General features: G+C 37.7%; 1 protein-coding gene across 4 annotated transcripts in view; it reads left to right on the top strand.

Annotated features, from left to right (window-relative positions):
- The window catches only part of DPP10 (dipeptidyl peptidase like 10), a 225,999-nt gene that overhangs the window by 6,009 nt on the left and 192,033 nt on the right, over positions 1 to 27,957 (top strand). For 3 of the 4 annotated variants that reach the window (XM_054381325.1, XM_054381324.1, XM_054381323.1), the window contains exon 2: positions 2,333 to 2,428. The exons of the other annotated variant lie outside the window; for it this stretch is intronic. In XM_054381325.1, coding sequence (XP_054237300.1) covers positions 2,333 to 2,428 — 96 coding nt within the window. The remainder of the gene's footprint in view (positions 1 to 2,332; positions 2,429 to 27,957) is intronic. 4 annotated transcript variants of the gene reach the window in all.

The raw sequence follows: 27,957 nt of genomic DNA, 5'->3' as shown, positions 1-27,957 counted from the left end.
GGGTAAGACAATTTTGGCAGCATAACAGCTTGTGTGAGCTTGATTGATAGTAGGCAAACTGGCAAGATGTAAGGGGTCACAATAAATAGAAACAAACTCAAGAAAGATTAGAGGGGGAGTCCTTTTGGGATCACAAACAGCTCTAGTAAGGCTACAAGTGGAATACTATGTCCCATGCTGGACTTGGAGACTAAAAAAAACCCCAAACAGGCTATTTTGATCTCTGGATGGTAAGAAGAGGGCAAAAAGCTTATTTAAGGATTAGAATGTTTGTCTTAAGAGAGAGGATTTGAACAACTCGACATGCTTAGACTTATAAGACATCAAGTACAGGAAGAGTTGATTAAGATGAGTAAGTGCTTACTGGAGACCTGCTGAGACCTGGGAGGGAGGTGCATGCAAAATGCAGCAGCACTGTGGAATGAGCAGCTGTGATGGCTTTGTCTCTATCGTAAATTTATGATGTGCATTAGAAAGGAGCTTCTCTTCAATACAGCAAGGATGCACCTTATTAATACTGACTGAAGTGACTACAGCAGGCACTGCTGACATTTAAAGGCAAAACAATCTTATTGTTGTTGATTCCGGTGAGGTTTCAGCTTTTCTGATTGAGAAACTTGGCTAAATGAAGACCGTGATTAACTTTATTCACTGTGAAGGGGTCACATTTTCATCTGAAATTCATTACAGGATATGACCTTTACAAAGCACATCTCTTTGTTAAAAAAGTGCTGGTAGCATAATGGGTCAACATCAAGATAACAAGATTGTTCCTTGGCTCCTAGATATTCTTTATCTCTGAGTCTAACATCAGTGGTGCTCTTTGATATCAGCAGCCTGTAAGGGCAAACTCTGAGTAAGGTTCCTCTAATAGAGAAGGTGGATCTGACACATTGGAAGGAAAAGCTCAGAAGAGCAGAGAAATACTTCAGTAATCAATGCCAAGCCTGCCCAATGATGATAAAATGATTAAAAGACCTGGCTGGGCATCTGTCTAGTTGATTGTGTAGGAAGTGCATAGGTGCATTTCTTTTTTTTGCCTGTGCACAGGTGTTGTAACACAGCTTTTGGTGGCTGCTCTTCTCCTAAATAGCCTAAAGCAGGCAGGTGAAGTGCATAGCTACTATCAGTGAACATTCATCAGAAACTCTGTGTTTTGACAGCAAAATTATTGCTTTAATAGTACCTCTGATGTCATCTTAGTGTGACAGTTCACTGTTGAATTTTTACTACTTATTATTTGTTTAACTTACAGCACAAGAGAAGTAGAATACCTACAGCACAAGAGAAGTAGAATTCAATAAAGTTTTTTTTTTTTTTTATTCTTTTCTGAAGCAGGGAGATGATTTTAAGAGCTGGCAACTTTGTTTGTTTGTTTGCTTGTTGTTTTGAAAATGAATGTTGGCTAATGTTCAGAGGCATAGTATTCCTGGATTCTATCATGTTTGGGAAAAACACAAGGCAGTTAGCCAAATGCTATGTTGTTTTATCACTAGAGAGCAAGAACAGCCTATAAAATGTGCATAGAGAATTACTAATTTTTACATTTTAATTTGTAGAATAGGTGGTCAGAGGGATGGAGCACTTCTCTGAAGGGGGCCTACAAGAAAGCTGGTGAAGGACTTTTTAGGATGTTGGGTAGTGATAGGTCTAGGGGGAATGGGTACAAGCTAGAGGAGGGGAGATTTAGATCACACGACAGGAAGAAGTTCTTCACCATGAGGGTGGCAAGACACTGGAACAGGTTGCCCCATCCCTGGATGTTTTTAAGGCCAGGCTCTGGGCAACCTGATGTAGTGGAAGGTGTCCCTGCCTATGGCAGGGGGGGTTGGAACTAAATGAGGTCCCATCCAACCCTGATAATTCTGTGATATTATTTCCAAATTTACTTACAAGAGGATTTTTTGTAGTTTCTGTCTGTATAAGGTGATCAATGTGGCCTATGTTCTTTGGCTGTCATGGAATTTTTATTTTATAAACAAAACTTAACGGTTTAGGACTATGGGAAGAAGGAGTTTTGCCACTATAATCCCAGTGTAATAAATAGCCAAGCACTACATTGGTTATCCTGTCCATAAGGTACTGACATTTTGTTTTCATAGGTTCATGGAATGGTTTGGGTTTCTGAAGCTTTACTGAAGAAAAATGAAATGTTTTCTTGTAATGGAAAAAATAATAAAGTAAAATAAAATAAAATAAAAATCAAGGTTGCTGTTTTTGACATGACTTTTAACTATGTGTTCTGTTTTTGTGATTCCAGTGTTTTACAAACTACAGCAAGTGTACTGTTTTTAATGACTGTCTGAAATGATTTTTGTTATGTCTGTTTCAGACGAACTCGCAAATTCGTCAGAAACCAGGTTGTCCTTGGAAGACCTCTTCAGAAAAGAGTTGATAGCTCACAATCCAGAAGCCAAATGGATTAATGGTAAGTGTCAAAACTCACATCATTCAAAACTAGGTAAAAATTTTGAGTGCTGAACGATGCAGCTCTGCAGACACTGAGGAAGAATCAGTTAAAATTTCAGACTCTTGAGACTGGCCAGTGTCCCAGTTTCCCTTGTAGTTGTGAGTCATGTCTGTTTCATTAATTTTTGAAGTCCCTTTCTAATTTTAAAGCTTCCTCTGGTAGAAACCCACTAAAATTTTCTTTTTATGCTACTGACTCAGTTGGAAGCAGTGATGAATTGTTTTGAAGAACTGGATGTTGTTTATGGATTCTCAAAAGTAGCAATTGAGAAAATTAAATGTTCCTATTAATACCTGGACTTTGGGATTTGAGAACTGGTTCTAACTCCTCACATTTGGAATGGATTTTTAAATATTTCAATATACTTCTACAGCTCTTAGTCATTTTCTGATGTCTGCAAATTGTATTTAGTGTTCTACTTTGTTAAGTGATTTATAACTGCTATGCAGATTCCCAAAAAGTTATGTGGTTTTAATGCAAAAAAGAAAGAAATTAAAATTATTTTTTGCCAACTTTTTGGACTCCTTTTCTCTCCATCACGTGGGTTGTTGTCACTACCTGATATCCTGTGCCAGTCCTTGGGTGGCAGGGGAAGTCACACCAAGATTGGAGTAAATAAAAGTGAACCGATGCCAATTGTGTTTGTTGGAGCTGGTGGAAACTCTCAGTAATGAACTGGGGCAGATTGAAAGTGGGAAGACAAAGGAGAGGGGAAAAGTAGAGAGAAAGAGTTAAGAAGTAAAAGAAAGATTCCTGCAAGGTCTCATAGGCACAGTCCAGGTTCTTGGTGGTGGGTGAGCATTCCAGCTGGGTCTTCTGTAGTAGATGCAACACTTAGACCTAGTCACAACTGCTGACTCTTCTTCCTCAGGGGGAGGAGACCTCACACTCTTTCCCTTTTCCAGTATAGAGTCCATCCCACAGGAGACAGTCCTCCACAAACTTCTGCAACATGCATCCTTCACATAGGCTAGAGTTCTTCACGAACTCCTCCAGAATGGGTTCACTGTTGGGTCACAAGTCCTGCCAGCAAACCTTTTCCACTGTGGGCTCCTCTCTGCATGAGTACACAAGTTCTGCCAAGCGCCTGCTCTAGCAGGGGCTGTCCCATGGGGTCACAGCCTCCTTTTGGCACCCAGCTGCCCTGGTGGGAGGTTCTTCCCCCTTCTTAAGCATTTTTTTCCAGAGGTGCTACCACTTTTGTTGTTATCTTTGCCTTGGCCAGCAGCAGGTCCATCTTGGAGATACCTGGCATTGGCTCTGTCAGACCTAAGGGAAGCTTCTCCGAGCTTCTCACAGAAGCCACCCCTGTAGACCTTCTAACAAAATCTTGCCACACAAACCAAATAGATTATGTATATGTGAACTGAGGAAAAAGTGGGGATAATTAGTTTAGAAATTATTTAATATTCCTGATAAACACAGAATTATGTATAGTGGTTTTTTGTCTCTTTGAAAATTTCCAGTTTGGTCAATGAAGTCAGTATCCCAGATAATAAATGAAATGAGAAGTCTCATTTCTGCTTCCTGCTTCTATTTTTGTTTTCAAGATTTAAGATTGTATTTTCTTTCCTGGCATGGTAGCATTGCCATAGTGGCTTTATATGCATGGAGAATGAAATATGTAACAATATTCAGCATTCGTTTCTGTGGAGCTGGAGGGGAGCATTTGGCGCTTTGGTTATTGTCAGGGTAAGTGCTTTGGACTCTGCAGAGTCCAGAAGTCTGTTTTTTTTGCTCCTCTTGGGATGATATAATTTGTATCCATCTGAAAGTTTCATCATCTTGACCTCCTGAGAGGGGTGAGAATAGAGACCGCAAATGTGATTCCTGCTGTAAGCAGTTTCTATAGGTTCTAGAGAATATTTTTGTAGAAAATATCTAATTTAAGGATTTCAAGTGCTAGATGAAGCCTGATGTTCCTAGGTAAGGCCTAGTATTTAACTGCTGCTGTTTAATGAAACTCCATACTGATGCCTGAATAGCGTTATCTTCCAAACACAATCTTCTTTATTCCTTGTTTGCAAGTTCCTCCACTACAAAATTCATCCCCATGTAGTTATTTCTGGTGTACTCTTTAATAAGAAAAGCTCTGCATACAGAAGTTTTTACAGTCCATTTCCTTTTCTGCTTGAAACTGACTCCACAATTTTATGTACTTGCCACCAAAGTTAATAATTATGCAAATGTTTAAAGCCACAGAGGAAATGTTGTCCTTTATCTGAAGATAATCAACTGTTGCCAAAGAAAAGAAAAAATTCTGAGCTAGCTTTAAAGTGAAAAAATATGTTCATATTTAATTTAATTTGAACATGTATCTGTGCAGGTATCTTTCAGATTTCTACCTCCCTTTCTTTTTTCCTTTTACTTCAAAGGCAATTTTTTAAAAATGTCTTGGATTTTTTTTTTTTGGTAAGCATTTACAAAGAAAAGAGAAAGAAAATATGCATGATGGCTACAGTTTTTCTTGAAAAGAATAACATAGTAGTTGACTAAGCTTTTTCAATTATAAATCTGATCACGTCAACTGTATTTAAAAGGCCATGATGGAGAGTATACACAAGCATCAGTCAGATCAGTCTATGTTATCTGAAAGAGCATCTGGTTTCAGAAATTATGTAAAAAATGAGTCTGGGAAACTTGGAATGAAGATGGTTGAAATTGCTTTAAAAACTGCATGATGAAAATGGAAGTGGTTTGAAAAGCACAGCTCACAGATTCCACCATACCACCTCTGCCAAATTTGTGTGGGAAACCATGATTTAAAACATTCAGCACTTTTTAAAGGAAGCTTTTCCTGTGCGTGTGAGGCAAATACGAACTTGATCTATCAGACCTGAGCAGGTTGTGATGTTTGCTAGTAGATATAGGTCAACTGCAAGAAATCAGTCCATCACTGAGCAGTAAAAGAAGACAGACTCTACTCCAGAAACTTGATACTGAATTGGAATCAATAATCAGACAAGCACCTCTGTTAGATTTGTGTATCTATATATGTTAGTATTACTCTTGTAATTTATGATGAGTTAATTTTATTTTTTATTTCTGTCCTTTAAATGAGATGAGAATCTGAAGTGGCCAGGTTGGAATGCAGCCACTGGGCACAAGTGCATTTTTGGTGTAGCAGGAGCTGTCTTTGACATTCGGGTATTTAGGCTGTGATATTATGCATTAATGTTGTGTCAGAGACTTGGGCAGAAGGGAAGAGGAGAATGTACAGTGGAACTTTTGCCAGCTCTACATGTAGCTTTCATTATTTATCTGAATCTATCTGTGCAGAGCCTGAAGCTGAAAGCCAGGCCTGGGAGTTGTTTTGTTGCCTGTGGTTCAGTGTGAAGGGTTTATTTCTGAAAAGCAACAGAGGGTGGTTGGACTTTGGTTCCTCATATAGGGAAAAATCAGCACATAGAAGAGCAAATAAAAAAAAAATGTAGATCACAGTCCAGTCTTTGAAGACTTTTAGCTAAAATTCTTTCATAGAAGTCTGGCAGTGGTGTGCATTACATGCCCACATTTTGCCAAGTCTGATGGCTGTATCTTGGAAAATCTGCAGAAAATTTGAAAAGATGCATGGACTGTCTCCAGGCTGGCTAAATTTCTCACAGAAGCTGCTAAAAATGAGAATCAAAGTTTTGATTGATACCATTCTACTGATTTGTTAAAATAACTTGTTAATAGCATTTAAGCAATGTTGTTGTGAAATGGGTTGAATAATTCAAAGCTCTCACTAGGGATCCAATGAAGGAGTTTGGGGCTGTATTTATGCTGAATCTGAGGACTTCCCTAGTTCCCTGTAGATGGTCATTCAGGATAAAGTTATGGAGGTACCTCTGGTACCTTGTTGAATCCTTTGTTGCAGGAATTGTTGCTTCTCAAAACAATGCCCAGTCTTGGAATAGGAAGAAGTTTCACTTTCTTGTTTGTTTGGGTGTTTTGGGGATGATTGCTTTCGTTTGGTTGATTTTTTTTGTTTGTTGTTCTAAGTTTAAGTGCAGTAGTTCTTTGGTTTGGTTTTCTATCCATTTCTCCTGTTAGAGAATGAATTTATTGTTAAACATGAAGCAGGAATGTAAAGTAGGAGATAAATAACGTGAGGTGCTTAAAGCTACAAAAGTGTTACTGTGAACAGCAAATAGAAATGGAAATAAATTATGCAGCATCGTAAGTAGGATTGCAAATAATAAAGCATGAAATAATTTGGGTTGCACCTGTACATGAATTAACACACTCCCTTAAAAACCAGGGTGGGGAAAATCCTATACTTTCTTCTGCATGGAAGTGGAGATCTGTAGGGATTTATCAGAAGGAAAAAAAATACCCTTTTCATCAATAAACATTATCACAAGGGAAATACTAATTTTCTTCCATGAAGCAGAGAGGTTTTTGTGCTTCAGATTCAGAGACTTGTCTTTGTGAGTGGATCTCACCTGTTTAGATGTTGTGGCTTTGCAGCTGTGGGACTGTCACCAGGGTGACAGCAGAGCTTTCCCTAGTGGGGAGAAGGCCAGAGGATTACTGTTCCTTACATCCTCTGATTCCCCACCCTGAGGATGAGCAGTTGTATAGCCTATTTCTCAGGAAGGTGTTTTGTGCTCCTGATTAAATTTCTTTTTTTCACCAGTTGCAACACAAGCAAGCTTTTCCCTCTGGAAATTTTTTTTCTCTGGACTGCATGCAATCCAGTCTTTCAATAATGTTAGTGGCTATTTTAACTGATCTTCCCTGCCTGACCACACTGTTAGGATCTGCTGCATGCTCTGGACTTCTTCCTGCTCTTGTGTTATCGATGTCTTTACCACATGATTTGGTTACTTAGAAGTAGATTTTGGGTAATTTCTGCTCAAATCAAGTATGTTAAGCCCCATTGCAGTATCGATACTGGTGCCACTGTTAATGATTGTTAACAAGCATTAAGTAGTGCTATGTATTCAGGGCCATTAACTTGTGTCACCATTGCATTTTGTAAGTGACTTCTTAGTGCACCTCTTCAGAAATCTCCCTTCCTTCACCACATACGTTGTACATGAATAGTATCCTGCATTTGTCATGACCTCTATACTGTCTTGTAGCTCTCTGTACCATTATTGATTGCAAAAGTATTTTCCTGGGCATTTGTTTTCTGACCCTTTGATTTTGGTTTTGGTTGTTGATGTTTTGTGTTTTGGTTTCTTCCACAGAGTACCAGAAATTCATTTTCCTGAAGTCTTTACTTCTTGTGATAACTTAGTTGCTTCTAGTTGTATTCATTAAGATGTAGATTGATTCCATGCTGATTGAAATCTATGGTTATGGGACAAAATCCATAGGTTGGGGTATGTTAGGAAAAATGAAATAATTTTTTTCTGGCTAAAAGAGCATAGAATTATAGAATCAATCACGGTTGAAAGGGACCCCAAGGATCATCTAGTTCCAGGCCCCCTGCCATGTGCAGGGACCCCTCACACTAGATCAGGTTGCTCATAGTCACATCCAGCCTGGCCTTAAAAACCTCCAGGAATGGGGCTTCTACCACATCCCTGGGCAACCTGTTCCAGTGTCTCACCACCCTCATGGTGAAGAATTTCTTCCTAACATCCAACTACCTTTTGTGACCTTTAGACAAAAATACAGCTAATCATTGCAATCCTTCTTAAAATTTATGTCCCTATTGATTTTTGGCTCATTCCACAACCCTAAGCATTAAGAATTTAATAAAGAGGTCAATGTCCTTACTTAAAATTTACACAGCAGAGTGTGTCTGTTGTATAAGGTGTATTGTGTTTTGAAAGAGGTTAGCAGAATGGTTTACATCTTCCAAGCAGTATTTATAGATAGCAAGGGTTAAGTACAGTAATTGTGGATGTGAACTGCTAAGAAAGTGGACCAAATACTTAATAAATCTTAGTTCTCCCTGTTTGTTGAAGCAAAAGTCTCCTGAGTGGAATGCATGTATTAAGGTTACTATTCCAGTTACCATAGCAATGTCCATGAAAGAGAGAGACCTTTTCTCAGTAATATATTTTTGACTAAGAGAGCAGTCTCCTTAATGTGATGAACAAGTCTAAGGTGGATGTGTTATGCCATTACTCTTAGGATGCTACACTCTAGGATAAATATTTTCACTACATGATCAAACCAGAACAGTGGATTGGGAGCTTGGGGATGATAATAGATGGTGCGTGCTATACAACAGATTTGTAGTTCCCTCCAGAATGCCACCCTTTTTTCTGTTACACATAAAGACTTCAGAGATATGTGTTCATACATCATCAGGTTTATACATGTGTGAAGAGTATTCATTTCATCCAGTGCCTCCTTGTTCTGCCTTCCCCACTTACTATAAATGTTCCTGAGCAGAAAGGTACCTGTTGCCCGGCTGGAGCTGTAGTCCTTCATGGATTGAATTTGTAGTGGTCTGTTTCCCTTTCCTTTGGAAACTGCTGTTTATACAAGTCAGGTGCTTTTATGGTCCTTCTTACAGGCTCACTTAAGCCAGCTCTAATTTGCTCATCAGCAATTTCTCTTAAAAAGAGTGCTGCAGGAGGGGGATACACTCTTAGCTGTTGCTATGTGCAGCAGCACTGTTGGCTGATTCTGCCTTGTTTCCTTTTGCCAAAAAGAAATCCTTTCAATTATCTTCAGTTTTCTTACTTATTTTTCCTTTAACAAATGCTCAGTTGTGTTTTATGGCAGACTGGTAAGCTGTACAGTGTTTAAAGCAGTTATCTTTAAACACCTAAATTTTACATTTGTAATCCTTATGCATTATTGTCCTTTTTTTTTTTTTTAATTAAGAGGCAGTAAAAGCAGTGCTTTGTGTACCATCCTATATTGTTCAGATGCTTACATAATGGATTAAAAAAATGTTTTAAAACATATATGTATCTGTGGACATGTACATAGGTTTCCTTTGCCTTTAGTGTTTTGATTTTTTTAACTTCTTTTTTTCTCTCATTAGTTGATTCAGTTGTGCATTTACTGAGTTTTCCTTTTCCTGTTCAAATAGCAAATTTCAGAGACACTCTGTCATATTTGCCATTCATCCATTATTTCCCTGGTCTGTTTTGCTTTCTGTGTCATTTATACTTTTGCATAAATGGGTGAACTGTTCCTCTGCCTCTGGCATGTCAAAGCAGTTCAGACACACAGAAATGTGTACCAAGACAAGGCCATTCTTCATATGAAAATGTGTGCTTGAAAGATTTTGCTTCTCTTTCATTATGTTGAAAAACAAATTTTTGCTTTCAGTATGCTTGGGGAAGTGGATCGATCGATCTATCTACCTATCTACCTATCTATCTATCTATCTATCTATCTATCTATCTATCTATCTATCTATCTATCTACCTACCTGTAATTTATACATAATTAGATCATATATTTGGGATTCTTTCAAGGGTCTACTCAGTGCCTTAGTTCTGATAAATTCTCCCATGAGGTGTTTGCTTGAGCAGCAGGAGATGGCACAAGTGTTACACAGTTTTGCATCTCGTTGCAGTTGTTTGGATCTATTCTTTTAGGTACATTGATATTAGAAGGGAAGGCACTGGAGGGAGAAATCTGTAGGGTAAAAACATAAAACAAGTAATGACAACGAAAGAATGAGAAAAAAAAGTAAAACAAAGGGGCTCAGAGAAAGCAGAGGCAGGAACAGAAGAGACAAATTAAGGGACAGTCCAATGGAGAGCACAAAGGCCTATGCTAGAACTTCATTGGTGCCATAGGATGTGTGTATATAGCATTACAGACATCTCTTTATTCTGTAGCTCTGGGTAGCTTCTGGGAGGATGTGTATAGGCAGTGAAAACTTCTGCTTCATCTTACTGTTCATAATCTTTGAGAGACATGAGTTGCCCCTCCTGATCAACAGGTGATGTGAAGCTGGTATTAAAAGCACTCATGTGATGTGTCACTCACGTGGCCAGCTCTAAAACTGGACCACAGGTATACTATTGCCCCAGTGCTGCTGACTCAAGTACCTGAGGAGCATCCTGCCTGCCATTTTGTCTGGCCAAAAGTTTTGCTTTAGAATTGTATCTTTGTCTTTATTTGGGCATGTGTGAAGAAAAATGCTATAAACTTTAAATGATTACATTTTTGACAATCTGATTTAATTACATTTTTAATTTGCTGTTGCAAAAATCATATGTGGCCCCCATATTGTCTGTAGGAGGATGCAAAGTTGAGATAACCAAAGGCAACTTGATATTTGCCAGCTAGTAACTGTTGTAGCAACCGTGTTTTCATTTTGCCAAATGCATAAATGCAGATTTTGATCCATTAATAGGGCTATACAAGTCCATAACCTCTCTAGTGAGAGCACTTTGTTGAAATAAAATTCCTAAAACATGAAACAATGGGATAAACAATTGGGGTTTTTTTGAGAGAATTTAGATTTTGGCCTCTCATGCTCTGAGCAGTTCAACTTTAACTCAGGTTAGTTAATCTATTCTATTGCAGGACAGGCACTTTATGAGAATTAATTGTAATCATTTCAAAAGCAATAGTTATTGACCCCATCCTAGAGCACCCATCTCTATGTTCTTAGGAAGTTACATCCTAAGGCTTGTCTGCCAAAATGAGTCTGTTAATTCTGTAATGATGTTTCAGATATTTATGTATTTGTAACTGAGACAGCTCATCTGTAAAGGTCACCAGGCAGCTGTCAGGTGATGATAACCTTTCAGGTGCTACTGGCATGAGTTAGATCAAGAGTGACAGTTACAGTTGTCTGAAGATATTTTTGGCAGAAAAGTTTTCTGACAATTTATTTTCTGTTTACAGTCTTCACTTGGAAGTTTTGTAGAAAGGACTGTTTCTGGGGAAGCTTTGTGAAAAAGGTGTAAATAGTTCACTTCAGCTTTCTCACATTTTGAGGAACGTGGGGTTTTTTTGTTGTTGTTGAAATCTTTTTAGCATAATCATCTTGTTCTGACATTTCTCTGTCATTTTCATGTGTTTTCTTACTTGTGCACACTTCTGTTCTTGCAAAAGTAGTGTATTGGTATTATCAGAGTGAATGGTTCAACATGTTAAAAGAAGAGTTTCAAAACATTCCATTTGAAATTCTGAGGAATCTTTTCAGACTCAAAGAATGGAATCACAAAACACTTATCTGTTTGGAAGGGACTTCCAAGATCATTCATTCTTTAAACAAAACACACAAAACCCCCAAAGTATAATATTTTCAATTTATTCTTATTTGGAATAAAAATGCTTATACTCTCCAACATTTTGTTTTCTTCTCACCTCTCTGGGCAATTTTAGAGAAGGAGGCTCTAAGGTGTATTATCAGTTACACCTCCAAACCACATTATGAATTACCCCAACAATGATGCCATGTTCCATTCATGGAAGGCAATTGCAGATTTGCTATTATAAGTTGCAGCATTTGCATTGCTTTCTGATGGATTCCAGCTGTATAGAGGTAAAGAAATAGGCTCCTGTTATGAGATGTTCCAAAGTTGTATGCTAGTCATTTGCTTTCTGTGTAACTGCACAAGTAATTTATGCAAGTTATGAATTTTTATCTTTTTTCCGTGTTCATACCCAGAGTTGGGCCTTGTCCTCCTAGAGGCAAGGACTCACTGTGCTAACAAGTTAATCTTTTCTTTTTTTAGCAGTTTGAAGTGATCATAGTGTTACATAAATGTTCTTCTCTCTCTTAATACTCATTTCTCTTTTCCAGCTATTTCTTGAGTTCCCATTGTGGTAAATTGTTAGTCGAAAACAATTTGGCCTCAAAATTATTTCTGAAGACCTTGATTAGCCCTTGCATGTTACTATAATGGAAATAATAACAATAGTTCTATTGTGTCCTTCCAGTAGAAGTTGTAAAGTTATATTACATTTTTTAACTACTGAGCTAATATATGAGGAAAAAGAACTAAGAGTGAAGATGCACAAATTTTTTCTTCAGGTAATGTCATTGTCACCTCCCTCCTCCTTCCTCTGACCCCCAATTTGGTGTATAGTATATGGAAGTAGAGGCAGACAATATGCCCTTCAGGACTAAATGCTTTCTGTCTCACTGCTATCCTCAAAGTGATATTTTCCTAGTTTTAACCAAACATTGTTTTTATGATAGGACATGTCTGTCCTGGGTAATACAGCATTCAGCCAATGTTTGACTCACCACTAAATTAAAATCTACTCTGAATTACCAGTGTCTTTTACTCTAAACCTTATTATGAAGATTAACAAGTCTGAGTGTTCAATAAATGGCATTCTATTGTGTTGGTGTTCTGTTTGGATTAGGTAACGGTGTACTTCTGAGGAAATAAAACTACGTTTGAAATATCCTTTGTTTTCATCTGAGAGCAAGACTTCCCAGAGATGAGAGTATTATGAATAACTCCTGGCTGGTTCGTGAGATTTTTCTGAACATCGGTTAATAACATTCCCTTTGTTGAAAAGCATAAAATTTCCAAATTCCAAGCACTGGTAATGTGTTGGATGAAAGTTATTTTAATACATAGTAAAGCCATTGATTGATTTGTTATCCATTTTGTTCTCTGCTTCCTGATTTTGTTTAATAAACACAGAAAGCTTCATAGCAAAACTTCTTAGTCAGTCCTGTACAATAAGTTGAACTGGATACATTGATCTATCTGTGGCAGTGAATTCCTGCTCATTCAGTGCCTAATTCTGAAGGTCAGTACACTGTCATAATGGAAGATATATTTAAATTAAGGTGAAGATTAAAAAAAAAAAAAGATATTTCAGTTTAAATCAAGTTAGAATATATGGTTATTATTTTTTAATTAGAATTTTGAAAAGGCTTGGGAGTTTTTGGTATTTCTAGTTGCTGTAATGTCTCTGCTGAATAGTATTTTATAATGTTTTATTTGTCAAATAGAAAAAAAAAAAGTATTTGCATCATAACATAAAACTTGATTTTTTTTTTTTCTTGAGTGCTGAGCACCCACAACTCACTATCATGCTCTTCTATATACTAATTTAAGTAAAAGGCTTTGCAAAATAACATTTATTCTTAGGTGTAAAAGAATTTAAGGAATTCCTTGTTTGGTTGTTGCCAAACTATTTGTTAGTTGTTGTTTAGACAGTTGTGAGGAACTTAAGGGTTAGGAAAAGCATTCTACCGAACAGGGGACTCAATACTGAGAAGCTATTAACAGCCACTGGCTGTGACAATGCTACCAAGTGCACAGTGCTGAGCATAGGGAAACTCTGGCTTGATATGAAAGAAAAGATGGTTTCTTGCATGCTTTTTTGAGATTTTTTTTTTGCTATGTTTTTTGTATTCTTTTTTTAAACTGTCTTAAAGCTTGTGCTGGAGTAAGAACTGGGATCCAGTGTTTTGCTTACTTTTAATGACCAAATAGTGTCAGATGGGCATCTATAAGACTTGTGATGGAGTTGGGTCCAGAGCAGGGCCACAAACATGGTCAGAAGGCTGGAGCACCTCTCCTATGAGGAAGGGCTGAGAGTTGGGGTCATTCAGTTTGGAGAAGAGAAGGCTCTGGGGAGACTTTATTGTAGCCTTTCAGTACTTAAAGGAGGACTATAAGAAAGAAGAGGACAATCTTTTTAGCAGGGTCTGTTGCAATAGGACAAGGGATATTTTTTTAAACCAAAAGAGGGTAGATTTAGACTAGAGATCTGGAAGACCTTGCTGAACAGTCTGTCCCAAATAGAACATCTAGATGGGCCAAACCAGTTTACTGACAGACAAAATTGTAACCATTCCTTGGGAGAGTATTGAATAACAGACCACAGAGAGGAATCACCTGATTAAAACTTTACCAGAATAACACTGAAAAGTTCTTTCAATAATGGGATTTTTAAAAGCATTTTACTGTGACAACCTTTAATTACAAGGGGGATTATTTTTATTGCATTTTGCAATGTTTTTTTAACATAATAGCAAACTGATTTCCTGCATTCAGTCTTTTCTAAGTGCATAATTTGAATTTAAATGAAGGCAAACCCTTGTGCTCATCTTGCGTAGCATGCGAGCGATAACTTGAGCAAAATACAGCTTTGTGACACACTGATTACTTTTGTAAAAACAGAAGTATTTTCCCCCTTTGATAAGTGTGTCTAACTTCCATTAGTGCTAATGGGAGTTATGCATTTAGGCTTTGAAGAGCCTGCACTCCAATTAATTATAACACTTTAAAGAAAATGTGAGATGTTATGGGAAGTGGAGATTCTTTGGTGTTGATTTTTTTTTCTTTTCTAAATTTCTATCCTGTTCCTTCTTCTTTGAGTGTTTTGACACTGACTGACATATTGTAATGAAATCTTGTAAATACTAGTATTGTGTTTAGTTCACATTACATTGTGACATATCAATAGTTGAAGTCATCTGACATCTAGTTTTTAGATACCCAGCCTACTTCTTGTCGGTCTCATTTTTTCTCTATTTATCTTTAGCTGACAGCTGAATAACTGTTCCATTGAGTTATCAATTCCAAGGTTAACCTCAGATCAAGTTTTATCTGACTGAATTTGAGATAGACGAGTGAGCTATGTTCCTTGTGCCTTTCTTTAATTTTCCTGTTGTGAGCAGAAACCAATAAGCATCAGAAAGGAGATAAATTGTCCCTGGATCCTGTGCTTCACATATGATGGCAAACACTAAACAGCACTTGACAAAAGGCTGAATGGCTTGAGAAGAACAAGGATGAGTTGTTGCTAGTAGTTGCTCATATTGAAGGTGATACAGGTGCAATAGGTTCATCTGGAAACTAAAAGCAGTTATGCAATTCATGCACAAAGTGAGTGAATCAGTGTGACCAAAGAAAGCTAATTATTTCTTTTTCCCAAAGGTAGTTTATTAATATTAACCTCTGTTGCTTCTCCTTGATGTTCCCACATCTGACAAATTCACTGTATGATTGAAACCTCCTTGAGAACCAGGGAGAGGTTGTGTGGGAGCAGAGGAATAAAAATTGCATTCAGATTCTAATTCACAGATCTCAGACCTGAGTAAAATTGATAAGGATGTAACAATACTTTTTTGATTTATTATTTTCACCCATGATATAAAATTTGGTGCTCAACTTTGCCACAAGCTGGAGTTGAGTCCTCAGAGAATTTCTTTTGCTTTTGGCCTTAGGGATTGTGTTGGTGGCAAATACATCACCTGAAGTGTCTGCCAAAAAGAGGGAGTAGGTTTAAGGAATGTGCAAAGCAGAAAGACCATTTGTTGAATCCAGTGCATAGAAGTAGGCAGAGAATGTACAAAGAGATGCAAGGAAGAAAACAAACTTTCTGCTAAGATGATAGAAATATTGAAAAGACTTTGCTGGATAAGCCATAGCAACTTCAAATGAAACCACACCAAACCCACAGCTCTAAAATGTGCAGGAGAGCAAAAGGGCAAAAAGAAAAACACACAACTGTTTCTCCTTAGGCTGTCATTTGATGGAGAATACACATTATCATTTACCTTCTAGTTATCATAGTTCTTTGGATACAGATTCTTTTGAGCAGAGGAGTGGAATTTATGGATCCAGACTACCCAAAGGTTGTCAGAATTCAGCTGAATTGACAGCTAGAAGAGAAGGCAGTTGCTGCCTCCAATGATATGAAAGGAGCAGAAGGAAAAGCTGTTTTGAATTCCAGAAGGCTCTGATAACAGCCTCGGTGTAACAGTGCACAGCTAAGGTCATATGGGAGAAGGTACTTCATGATTCCTTGTAGTGAAGTATTTGGACTAAAAAAATTACCAGATGCACAGGAGTGAGTGACTCAGTGCAGTTTCTTACCCGTTCATGACCTATTTGAAGGTGGAAACTACAGGCAAGAAAATGTGAAGTCACTAAAGACAGACTTGGGAATTAGGATTACGAAACTGCTAGACTGCAAAGTCAATCTTTGGTGCAAGGGCAAAAACCAGGAATCGCTAGAGCAATCTCCATGGCTGACCAGACCTCTGGCCAAAATGGTTAGCAGGACTGAAGTTTTGATTCACTATGATATATACCTGTAGTCATGATACTTTGGTGTCCTACTGTGACTTATTTATTCTTAATTTATATGTTATATGTATATGCCTACTGTAATGCTAAATTCTACAACACCAGAGTTTTCTAGAGACAGGTTAGGAGAAAATTTTGACATTTTGTGATTAAATTAATTCCACTTATTTATTCTAACATTGAGAACCATGTTTTGAATTTTTTTTTTCTTTTGCTGACATGTTGAACTCCATGTGTGGATATTATTTCTGTTTGTCTTCAGTTTCTTAATACCCAGTACACATTTTCTACATTTAGAGGGATGTCTTATTTTTATATTTGTGTATTGAGTTTCTTTTACTGGCTCAGGCCAGGCTGCTGATGAAAATCCTGACATCCTTCACCACAAAACGAGTGTGCTGATGTGATAGTTTAGTTTGAAAACATGTAATAATGATAATGGCAAAAGAGCAAGTCTCTGTGGGGACTTAGATTTCTTTCCATATTACAAACCAAAGACACTCTCAAAATGTAAGTTCTGTTGTTTCATCTAATATAATGGGCAATTAATCAAGACACAGTGAGAAGACTCTGCTGATAATGGTAAAAGCTGGCACGTACCTTCCTAATTTGTATGGCAACAAATTGAGAGATGTAATCGCCACGGAGAAGGATGTTAAATAAAAATTACAGCTGTGATATGAAATGACAAAGGGGAGAAACTGAGAGTTGAGTATGACATTTTGTCTTATTCCAAAGCAGATGTGAAATGGGAAAAGACCATCTCAGTGGCACGAGTTCTGCTGAAACAGATGAGCTGTCGGCCCTAACTACAAATTTCTGGCTTGGCATTTGGTTATGATGCATCAATTGCACAGAGTTTCTAGCCTTGATTGTTCTTCAATACAACTGGGGAATGGATTAAAATGTTTTTATTTAAAATGGGAACAAGGTGACAAAGCTTATTTTCTAACCTGCATTGAGACTGATTTATTAATATGCATGTCGTAGGTGAATTACTTTCATATATTCCTGTCTTTGCCTACATATCTTATGCTTGATAACACTTCAACCATTTTTCACTTTTGTGTCAGAAACTAGGAATGCTGCCTATGGATATGGGTATATTAGAACTGTAACAGAAAAAAATCTTTTTCTCCTACAAAATTGACTGCCACACCTATCTTTGGAGATAGGATAGCCTATTTTACCTGGGCATGTAAACTAAAAAATTCTCTTAAATGAAGAATGGAGCATGATGTAAATCTATGTTTGGTTCTTCACTGAGTACCAAATGCTACTATAATCCCTAGTCTTTAAAGAGTATTTGGGTGCTACAATACATATTTTAGTAAAAATCCCATTTTGCTGTGAAACAACTAGTAAGTCATTACATAGTAGTAGGATGCAGTTCCTTCTTTTGCATCTTCTTTTTAGTAGGAGTATCTTATTTCTGGAACCATGGAAATAATGACCCCAAAGAAAATGTGCATCATCTTCACAGCACATTTTCCACCATAGATAAACAGGTCCCATTATCAATGTGAAGCACACTCACTGTGCCTGGTCTGATGTGAGGAAATTAAGACATAGAACAGAAGAAATGAAAGTGGTAGTTGAAGAGAAAGAAATTATAGACTCTGTTTCCAGAGATGAGATGGAAAGAGATGATTGATTTAGGCTGCATCTGTGTTAGCAAGTGGTGTGAGGCTGCAGGAAGGGCCTTTCAAAGTGAATCAGCTTGGTGCTGAGACCACCTTCCACCCTGTAGGCTAACAGGGATGTTTTATTTCAGACCAGCTTCAGTCTGATCCCATAGGTTGTAGGATAACTGCTGCTGAAATGCATCTGGTATTCTCCTGGAAAAGTTTTAGTTCCGTTGTGCAGGACTCCAGTTTGTGTTCTCCAAGATTGCTTTGTGACGTGAAACCAAGGGTTAAAGGGAGAAAAATCATATGATGAGACAAGCATCTGCCTGGGACAGGTTAGGTTCATTTGGTTCTAAGTAGGTCAGGGGAAGAAGGAACTTCAGGGAGGGGAATAAATGCTTTCTTTGTGTCTTCTTTTTGGTATGCCCTTTTTTCCCCCCTTTTTTTTCTATTCCCCCCTTTTTCAGAGGCTTTTCCTAGAAGCACAGGGGAAAGGGGTTGTTTATGTGAAGTGAACACTTTCATCACTCCCTTTCCTGTGTTTTCGTTGTTGCAGGACATTGTTCCCTTTCAGGAGTATTGATTAGCCCGTGAAATCCATCATGAATCTTGTAAAGGTGATTTCATATCTCTATCTTTTGCATGTTATGGTGATGACTACCTTGCAATGCCAAATTCTGAGAGAAATACGTTCCAGGGTTGAAAAACCTTTCTGCAAAACTATAGAAGGACTTTACTTAGAGCTCTTGGGTAGCAATTAAAGGTAAAGTTTAATTAAAAAATAAAAAAAAGAAAAGCCAAAACAAAACCCCAAACCCCCAAACAACTCCTGAAGTGATTTAGATAATGCGTATATAAAATCCTAAAGGATATATCTACACTGCTGGTCTGTTTTAATTGGATTTAACTGATTACAAAGAGCAATGCACAAATGTTTGTGCTATGCCTAGATTAACATTTACAGTTGTGTGCTTAAGTCAGTGTAATGGCAATTTAATTAATTTGAATTAAAAAGAGAACTTGTGCTGGATGGTCCTTTCACATTTCATCTACTGATGGCTCAGAGATGCCAAGGAGCATAATCTGAAACCATGCAGTCAATCACACAGTCACCAGGTGGTTGACTTTCATGAAGTGACCTGAAGAATCTCTTTCCTGATAAATCCCAAATATTCTGACTTACAGTACATACTGCAAAGCATATTTTTCTTTGTGGTGTTTTCTTCAGGATGGAATGCAATGAGGAGGTATACACAATGACCCTCTAATGACAATTGTATGTTGTTAGGTTGTGGGTTTTAGGTACTGTATGTACTTTTTCTAGGCATGTGCCTAACACTGTGCATGAAACTGACTTTTACTTAATAAGGTTACTTTAGCAAATATGTAAGCAAAAGTAATTTTTTAAAGTAAATAGTAATTGACAAAAATTTTTACCTTCAGTCTCTTGAAAAGTGCTGATTATTATGATGCTTTTGCAAGGGGAATGTACTCACACATTCATGTTTTTGTTGAATGAAGCTCTAAAGAGACTAAATGCATGTTACAGGAAAGGAATGACCCTGTAGCCTAGCCTCAGTACATACTAATTTCTTTCTTGTGTGGCACTTTTAAATCATCCATTTCCCAAAAAGCTAAAAGCAAAAAAAAATCAAGTCAATATAAAAAGGAAACAACATAACATCTTAGAATAATAATTATTTTCACCATTTTCTAGACCTGCAAGTCTTCTCTTATATCAAAATATCTTTTCAATAACCAATGACCTTTTTTTCCCCACATACATCCGTCAGTGTTTAAATGCCAATATTTAGTACTTGATGCAAAAAATGTGGTTGTGCTCTAACCAATGGCAAAAATTCAAATCAAGGTGCTTGAAGGGGGTTCCTGTAACAAATGAATTTCAGTGGTTTTATTGAACCTCAATATATTCCCCTGCTCCAATGTGCTGTCTCATAAGTTAATGTTGAAGTTTAGATCAAAGAAAGAAATGTACTGAAGCTGGAGAAGTTGTTAAAAGCCAGAGGAGTTTAGAATCCTTGTGTGTTATTCAAAAAACAGTCTTTTTTTCCTGAAAAGTTATACCTTTCCATGTGCATCAGCACCCAATGAGTCAGAGCTGCTAAAACAAATGAAAGAGTAAATAGAACAATATCAGTATGCTGCCTCTGCCCTGCTCCCACCTGTACCAGCCAAGGTAAGCAGTATTTCCACAAAATGTGTTAAATCTTTAAATAATTCTATGAAATAATTCCAAAGGAATTGCTGTGCAGAAATGCCACTTGGCCACAGGGAAGAAATGTGAGACAAACCCTTACTCCATAGTCAGTGAGGGATCACAAATTTAGAGCATTCCAATTTTAGGTAACAGTATCCGCACAGAAACATGTACAAAATGAAAGCCAGGGAAAAAGAAAAAAAAAAATAGAAGCTGAGTTTTTGTTTATTTTGCAACTCTGTTAATAGGTTTTGAGGGTATATAGATTTTGCCTTACTCAGATTTGTTTCATAGCAGTGCATCTGGGGATTTCATGTGCTACCTTGTTGATTTCTGTAGTAATAAACTTAGGCTGAAATATTCTCCATCTGCAGGCTCACTCTTGCTGCTGATAACAGTGAGCCTAACAAGTGAGGCTGGTATTTTTTAATTACAAAGCTATTTTAAGAGATGAAAAACTGAAGAAAGAGTCCTGTATTCCACTGTGCAGTTGAAACAGTAGGTATGCAAGGAATTACCCTTCTCCATCAGTGTAAGAAACAATAATTTAGATTCTTTAGTTAGAAACTGTCATGTTACTTTATAAATTGGGAACAAAAAGAACAATTTGATGACTGCTGACTGCATCAAGCAGTCTCTGTTTATGAAAATAACCAAAATTCTATGTTTCTTCAGAGTCTTATTTCTTTTCTTCCTGGAAGCTTATGTCGTATGTGACTGAAACCTGAGTATAAATCCGGTTCTTTAACTTTGGCTTTTGTTAGGGTTTTCTCAATGGAAAAGTCTGCTCATTTGTTCAGGTGTAGCCAAAATGCAGCAGGTGGAAATCCTTCTTAGTTCTCTATAGCTGTAGGGTAAGAACTGTGTTAGTGGAAGCAGGTCAAAGAGATGAGAGAGGTCAGCCCTTACAGCTCTTATGCCTCATTGCAGGAAGCTTGAATCTGTTCCTCAAAGCATAATAAGACATGCTACATGCTTCCTATTGAAAACTACTGTGTTGGCAGCCTCACTCCATCATGCTTAATGTGGCAGGGAGAAGTGCAGAATACCCTTAGGTGACTTACCTCTTCAGATACAGGATTAGTGATGTGTTTCATGGGAGGAGATTCGCCCAGAGGTTATTTGGGCCTTTTTTAGGCTGCTTCTTTACAGTAGAAATCTTCAAATATTATTTTCCTGGGGAGATAATAATATTTCCTGACTGAAGGAAGTAAGCTGATTAAATGTGGTTAGCACTGTGGTAAATTTTTAATTCAGAATTTCATGTGTGCTGCATGTCTCCTTGTGTTGTCGAGATTTTGGATTCTGTAGGCTCAGATCAACCATCTCATTTATGTGTTGGTGTTGAAGGATGTTGGTCATAGATGGAGAAGAAATTGCTGTAACTCAGATTACAAAACTTTATTTTTATTGATTATTTTACCTTTTGCTATGACACAAACTTAGGAGGAGGTGGATATAATTTTTATTTCCTAATGATCCGATAACAAAGAAGGAGCAGTTCCTTATTAAACTGGAAAACTCATGGACTCTATGTACCTGTAGTGCTAACACAAGTTGTGCCAGGGGAGGTATAGGCTGGATATTAGGAGGAAGTTCTTCACAGACAGAATGATTGCCCATTGGAATGGGCTGCCCAGGAAGGTGGTGGAGTTGCCACATGGGAGATGTTCAAGAGAAGACTGGATGAGGTGCTTAGTGCCATGCTCTAGTTGATTGCTTAGGGCTGAGTAATCGGTTGGACTGGATGATTTTGGAGGTCTCTTCCAACCTGGTTGATTCTATGATTCTATGAACACAGGTTACATTGTTGAATCCAAGCCAGTAGGCACCTTGAACAGTCAGGGGTTTCCAAAAAGAGACAATCAGTTTTTTAAAATTTTTCTGCAAGATAGTTTTAGGGAAAATGTGTTTAACACTAAGACCCATGAAGTGTGGCAGAAAGTTCAGTTACTGACTTATTACTAAGTTACTAACACACTTATTTTTACGGGACCTCTAATCCCAGAATTATGGAATGGTTTGGGTCAGAAGGGACCTCCTAAGGTCATCTGCTCCAACTCCTCTGCAGTGGGCAGGGACATCGTCCACTAGATCAAGTTGTGCAGAGCTTTGTCAAGCCTGACCTCGAATATCTCCAGGGCTGAAGCCTCAACTAACTCACTGGGCAACCTCTTCCAGTGTTCTACTACCCTCATGGTAAAGAACTTGTTCCTAACATCCAAGCTAAATCTACTTTTCTCTAATTAAAACCATTGCCCTTTGTCCTATCACTACAGGCCTTTGTAAACAGACCCTCTCCAGCATTTCTGTAGACTCCTTTATGGTACTGGAAGGTTGCTATTAGGTTTCCCTGGAGCCTTCTCTTCTCCAGGCTGAACAACCCCAGCTCCCTCAACCTTTCTTCATAGGAGAGGTGCTTCAGCTCCCCAGTCATCTTCATGGCCCTCCTCTGGACCCACTCCATTAGGTCTATGTCTTTCCTGTGTTCTTTCAGCAACTCCTTTTAGTAACAAGAAACCACAGGAAAAAGCAATTGAGGGTTTTAATCAGGTATTCAGAAATTCCATTTTTTTGTGAAAGAAATGTAGCCAAATATTATAAACAGAATTTGTGTCAAAATTGGGAAAAACAAAACAAGGCAAACCAAACCCACCAAAAAACAGAAGAGGAGCTACTCTTTAAATTAAATCAGGAATAAGTCAGCATAACAATCAAATCAAGGTCAAACCAGCAAGCTGACTTCAATATTGTATTTGAATCAACCAACCAAATTAGTTGAATTGTTAGATTAATACAAAGGTAATAAATCCTTTTAAATCCTAAGAAAGATCTGAGGAGGCTTCTGTCAGTTGAATTATAAGCCACAACTAAAGGCTTAAAACACACAGTAAACAAGTCTTTAATTTAGAGCCAAATAAATATTTTAATGCCAATACTCCCATATAAAGTTTGAACAGATGCCTTAGGACTTTTCATCCAATAGATCTCACATTACAGTAATTTCTTGTTCTAGCAATTAAGAAACTGCCATGCAGCCTTAATGAAAAATTCTGATTAACTAAAGTCAAATGTGCAGTTAGTTAGCATTTGACTGTGTTGGATTCTTCAGGGCTCAAACAGTACAGCAGATACTGAGAAGCAAACCCCCTAAGCCAGATGTTAGAGGTGTTGCAACCTGTAGAATATTTCCCTCCCTAATACATCTATGGATTTTACTGCAGCTTATATGGGCTTACACACAACCATTAAAAGGATCTTACCAATAAAGGACTAAAATAAAAATATGATATTAGTTAAAAAAAAAAAAAGTGTGCTGACTCTTAGCTCTTGCAAATAAGTAGATATCACAGAAAAAAAAAATAGTCTGGGTCTAGAATAACTGGGATGCACAGCTTTTTTTGTCATTAGAACCCTCCTGCCAAAGGCTATCAGACATTACTCTTGTGTATTGCTACTTCCTCTTACAGTTCAGTCTTGGGATTCTGGTGCATTAACAGTGTTGTAAGTGGTCTGTTGAACAGAAGATAGTAGATTTTTTTTTTTCTTCCTCTTACCTCTCACAGCTCTGGTCATACTCCATAGAAATCAGACACAAAGCTTCCCTCCAAAGCACACTAACCATATTTGTGATGTCTCTTTTCCCTAGCATCAAATTGGAAAAGCTAAAAGCCTGAAATTTGTGATTGTGAACCACGGACACACCAAAGAATTTAGGAGGCTATCTAAACCCATATTTTTATTGTATGAGGGTTTATATCCTGAGATGTCATCTTAAATGAAATCCAAAGAATAAGCTCCTTTAGCAGCTAACTCAGAGCACCTCAGATCATGAGATGTCAAGAGCCTCTTTCTTTCATTTGAGCAGAAAGTACAAAGCCAAACTAATTAATCTCAATACTTCCAACATTACCCTCTGAGATGGTATTTTCTTCTTCCTTTCACAACTCCCTAGCATCCCATACTGTGATATTTTAACTCTGAAAGTAAAAAGAAGACCCATAAGACTATTTTGGAGGCACATGGAACATCCTCTCCAGCTGAAGAAACCATGTGATGACACACTTGCCACCTATTTACTAAATACTGATCCCAGAAATTTATAGAAATAGCTAACTGAAAGAAGCTAACAACTGCACCTACTCAGCATTCATCTATCAGCAACATTAAAAAGAAATTAAGTCCTTATGACAAATGTCACCCTTTATCTTGCAAACAACTTAAATTTAGTGGAAACTAGAACTAGAACCCAAAAACTGTAAGTCAAACAGCACACCTTTGAAAATTCTTTGTCTGAAAACAGAACAGGTATTTAAGAACTTCATAAAATAGAAATCATTTTAGAAGAAAAACCAAATTGTATGAAAGGACTGTGTTACCATGCCAAGGCTGTTTCACACACCTGCAATTACAGTGTGAAAGTACTGTACAATAATGCTCTAAACAGACATTCCAGCAAAATAAAAAAACAACTTGGAAGATTTTCCTACCACAGCACCATAGTGCTGTCTTTTGTATTAAATTATATAAAAGCTTTTTACTAATTACTTTCTATTCCATCATGTAGGCACTTAGATAACCAGAATTTAGGGAAACTAGGAAAAAGGAGTATTTTTCAGAGCCACGATCTTGAAGACTTTTCTTCTTTCAGTATTTTATCTGTTGTTTTTCTCTTGTTCCTCTTTTAGCTCAGCAGCATTTTGTTATGTCACAGAATCACAGAAAGTCAGGGATTGGAAGGGACCTTGATAGATCATCTAGTCCAATCCCCCTGCCAGAGCACGATCACCTAGAGTAGGTCACACAGGAGTGCATCCAGGCAGGTTTTCAATGTCTCGGATGAGGGAAACTTCACAGCCTCTCTGGGCAGCCTGTTCCAGTGTTCTGTCACCCTCACAGTAAAAATGTTTTTCCTTATGTTCACATGGAACCTCCTATGCTCCACCTTGCACCTGTTGCCCCTTGTCCTATCGTTGGACATCACTGAGAATAGGCTGACTCCATCTTCCTAACACTGCCCTTCACATCTTTATAAGTATTAAAGAGGCCACCGCTCAGTCTCCTCTTCTCTAAGAGACCCAGCTGCTTTAGCCATTCCTGATAAGGGAGATGTTCCACTCCATTAACCATCTTTGTGGCTCTTCTCTGGACTCTTTCAAGCAGTTGCCTGTCCTTCTTGGGGGGTCCAGAACTGAGGGGCCCAGAACTGGACACAGTGTTCCAAATGTGGTCTCACCAGGGCAGAGTAGAGGGAGAGGAGAACCTCTCTTGACCTGCTAGCATCCCTTCTAATACACCCCAGGATGCCACTGGCCGCCTTAGCCACAAGGTTACTTGTCAGTTGTCTGCAATGTGGAAACAAATGAGTTCTCAGGCTTTTCTTCAGTCATCATTCTTAATCTGGTTTAAAGCTCTCTGAGATCTCTTCTTATCCATGCTTACTTTTACATCAGGTGATCAAATAACTGGTATTAGGATCCTTGCTGAAATGGTATAATTACATAATTTTGAGCTATGCAGCAGTAGGTTGCATAAAATATATTGCATGCTTTTGACATCCACTTAGTGAGTCAAATACCCTACTCTGAGTCACGTAGTTAAAGCCTAATCCATGCAGCACTCAAGATCAATGAATATTTAATCATTTTATCCAAAATGAAGCCACTGCAGCACAAAGCACTGAAAAAATCTCTGCTCCAGAATGTACCAGAGTGGTCTTTTCATCATTTTTCTAGGAAACAAAATTCTGTTTCAAATATCACCAGAAAGAGATTTCTTGGCTATCTCATGATTCAGCTGCATCCTCTACAGCTTCATGCTACCAGTCAAATTAGAGTCTAAAAAGCCCTAGCAAATCAAACCAAACAAACCCCAAACCAAACACAAACAATGAAACTTGTTTATATATAAAATTGCAGAGGATTATAAATACGTAAAATTTATGTATAAAATTGCAGAGGATTAAATGTTCACTACATACACATGCCAAGCAAGTGATCCACCTCTGGATAGCACAGCAGTAGATACAACTTTGAATGAAATTGATTTTGCAGTTTCCAAAGAAGGGCAAGGTATTGGGCCAATGCAAATGTGATGAGGGTGAATGATCATAGAAAATATCAATAAAACAAAAATGGAGTCATCTGAATGTTAATCAAAAGTTCCTGCTATTTCCTCCTGACAAATGGCTGGAGTAAGGTCTGAGAAACCTTGGAAAAAAAAATCAGAAGTTTAATGTTAATGACAATAAATGCAAATTATTTGCATCATCTTGGACAGAGGATGCTCAAAGATCAGGACTTATCTGATCTGTTCTTGAATTCTGCAACACAATAATTATTTATCCAAAGTACATGAGAAGAGTTATAGTTTTGACATTGCCAAAATAATGAAGCAGATAGATATAAAAGTTAATATAATTAAAGAGATGAAACTGACCTTCATATCATAGTGAAGTGACCTTCCTGTATTTGTTAATTCAGATCATTTAGGACTACAGCCTTCAGGAAACCATATTTATGGTGACTTAAGCACTGACCACACTTTGTTTTTAAATGTCAGACTCCAAGGACTAACAGTGAATCACCATAGGTGATAGCTGATCATCACCAATATCATCACTCAGTCTTTTCTGTCAGGGATTGTTTTAGTCATTAAAAAGCTAACATCAAAATTAAGCACAAGAACACAGGCTAGATTTCTTGCATCTCATTTTTTTTTAACCCAGAGATACAATTTGTGAGTTTTTTTCCTAATTACCTCGTTCATCTGTTTGAGGTTTGTGTCTCTGCTCATCACAGTATTCCGTATCAGACTGAATTAGTTTGACACAGAGAAAGCCCTAGCAGGCTTTCAGATTTCCCTGTCTTTGTTTGCCTGGGAGCTAGATATTCAACAGTGCCTACAGGGCAGACTGGATTTATTTTGGATATTTTAAGAATAAAGGAAAAAACTTACACTGTAAAAGACTTCCCAGAGCACCAGAGCACATAAGTGTTATGTACAGGGGAAGTGGCTACTTACAGATGATCACTTCAGGACTTGTCTTGCTTTACTCTGTATACTATCCTTATATCAATCCCCATTTGTCAGATATTTCTTTCTCTTTATACACAGAAGTTGCCTGAACCCACTCCCAAAACTCCATTGTAAGTGTGGTTCCTTGTCACACAAACCAAAGCCTATGTTTTGGTGATTATAAGCCTCTGTGATTCCACCATTAAGATTTGTGTGCCTCTATAAGAAATCTGCTTTTGCCAGATGCATCAGTGGCAGGTGAGTCAAAGGGATAGTGTTGGTTTGCTTATCCCCTCAAAGGCAACAAAAGACTCACCAGGGAAACATCATGAAAATCAGAAGAGCATTTACCATGAAGATAGTTCATTGTTTCATTTACTACACCAGAATAAGTCCTTTCTCCCAGTGTTTCTGGAGGAATAGTTCAATAACTCAAACAGAATATATGAAGCAGGGATGAGTAAAGATGTATTGGTGTCTCCACAAGATTTTTGGAGCTAGTCAGTCATTCAAGGCAATGTATGCATAAAGTAGGTATGAGACAGTAAGGAAAGAGACAATTTCAGTTCACAGCTGCTGCTGCCCACAATTCATGCAGCAGCTTTGGAAAAATTACATCATCTTTCTGTTTTACATGAGAACCATTCCAGAAGCTTTGCATTGGTGTCAGGTAGTCACCACACCCTACATCTGCAT

Source organism: Indicator indicator, chromosome 5, assembly GCF_027791375.1.
Source record: "Indicator indicator isolate 239-I01 chromosome 5, UM_Iind_1.1, whole genome shotgun sequence".
Taxonomy (NCBI): Eukaryota; Metazoa; Chordata; class Aves; order Piciformes; family Indicatoridae; genus Indicator; species Indicator indicator.
Note: the sequence above shows the minus strand (reverse complement) of the source record. Positions and strands in the feature narration are given on the sequence as shown.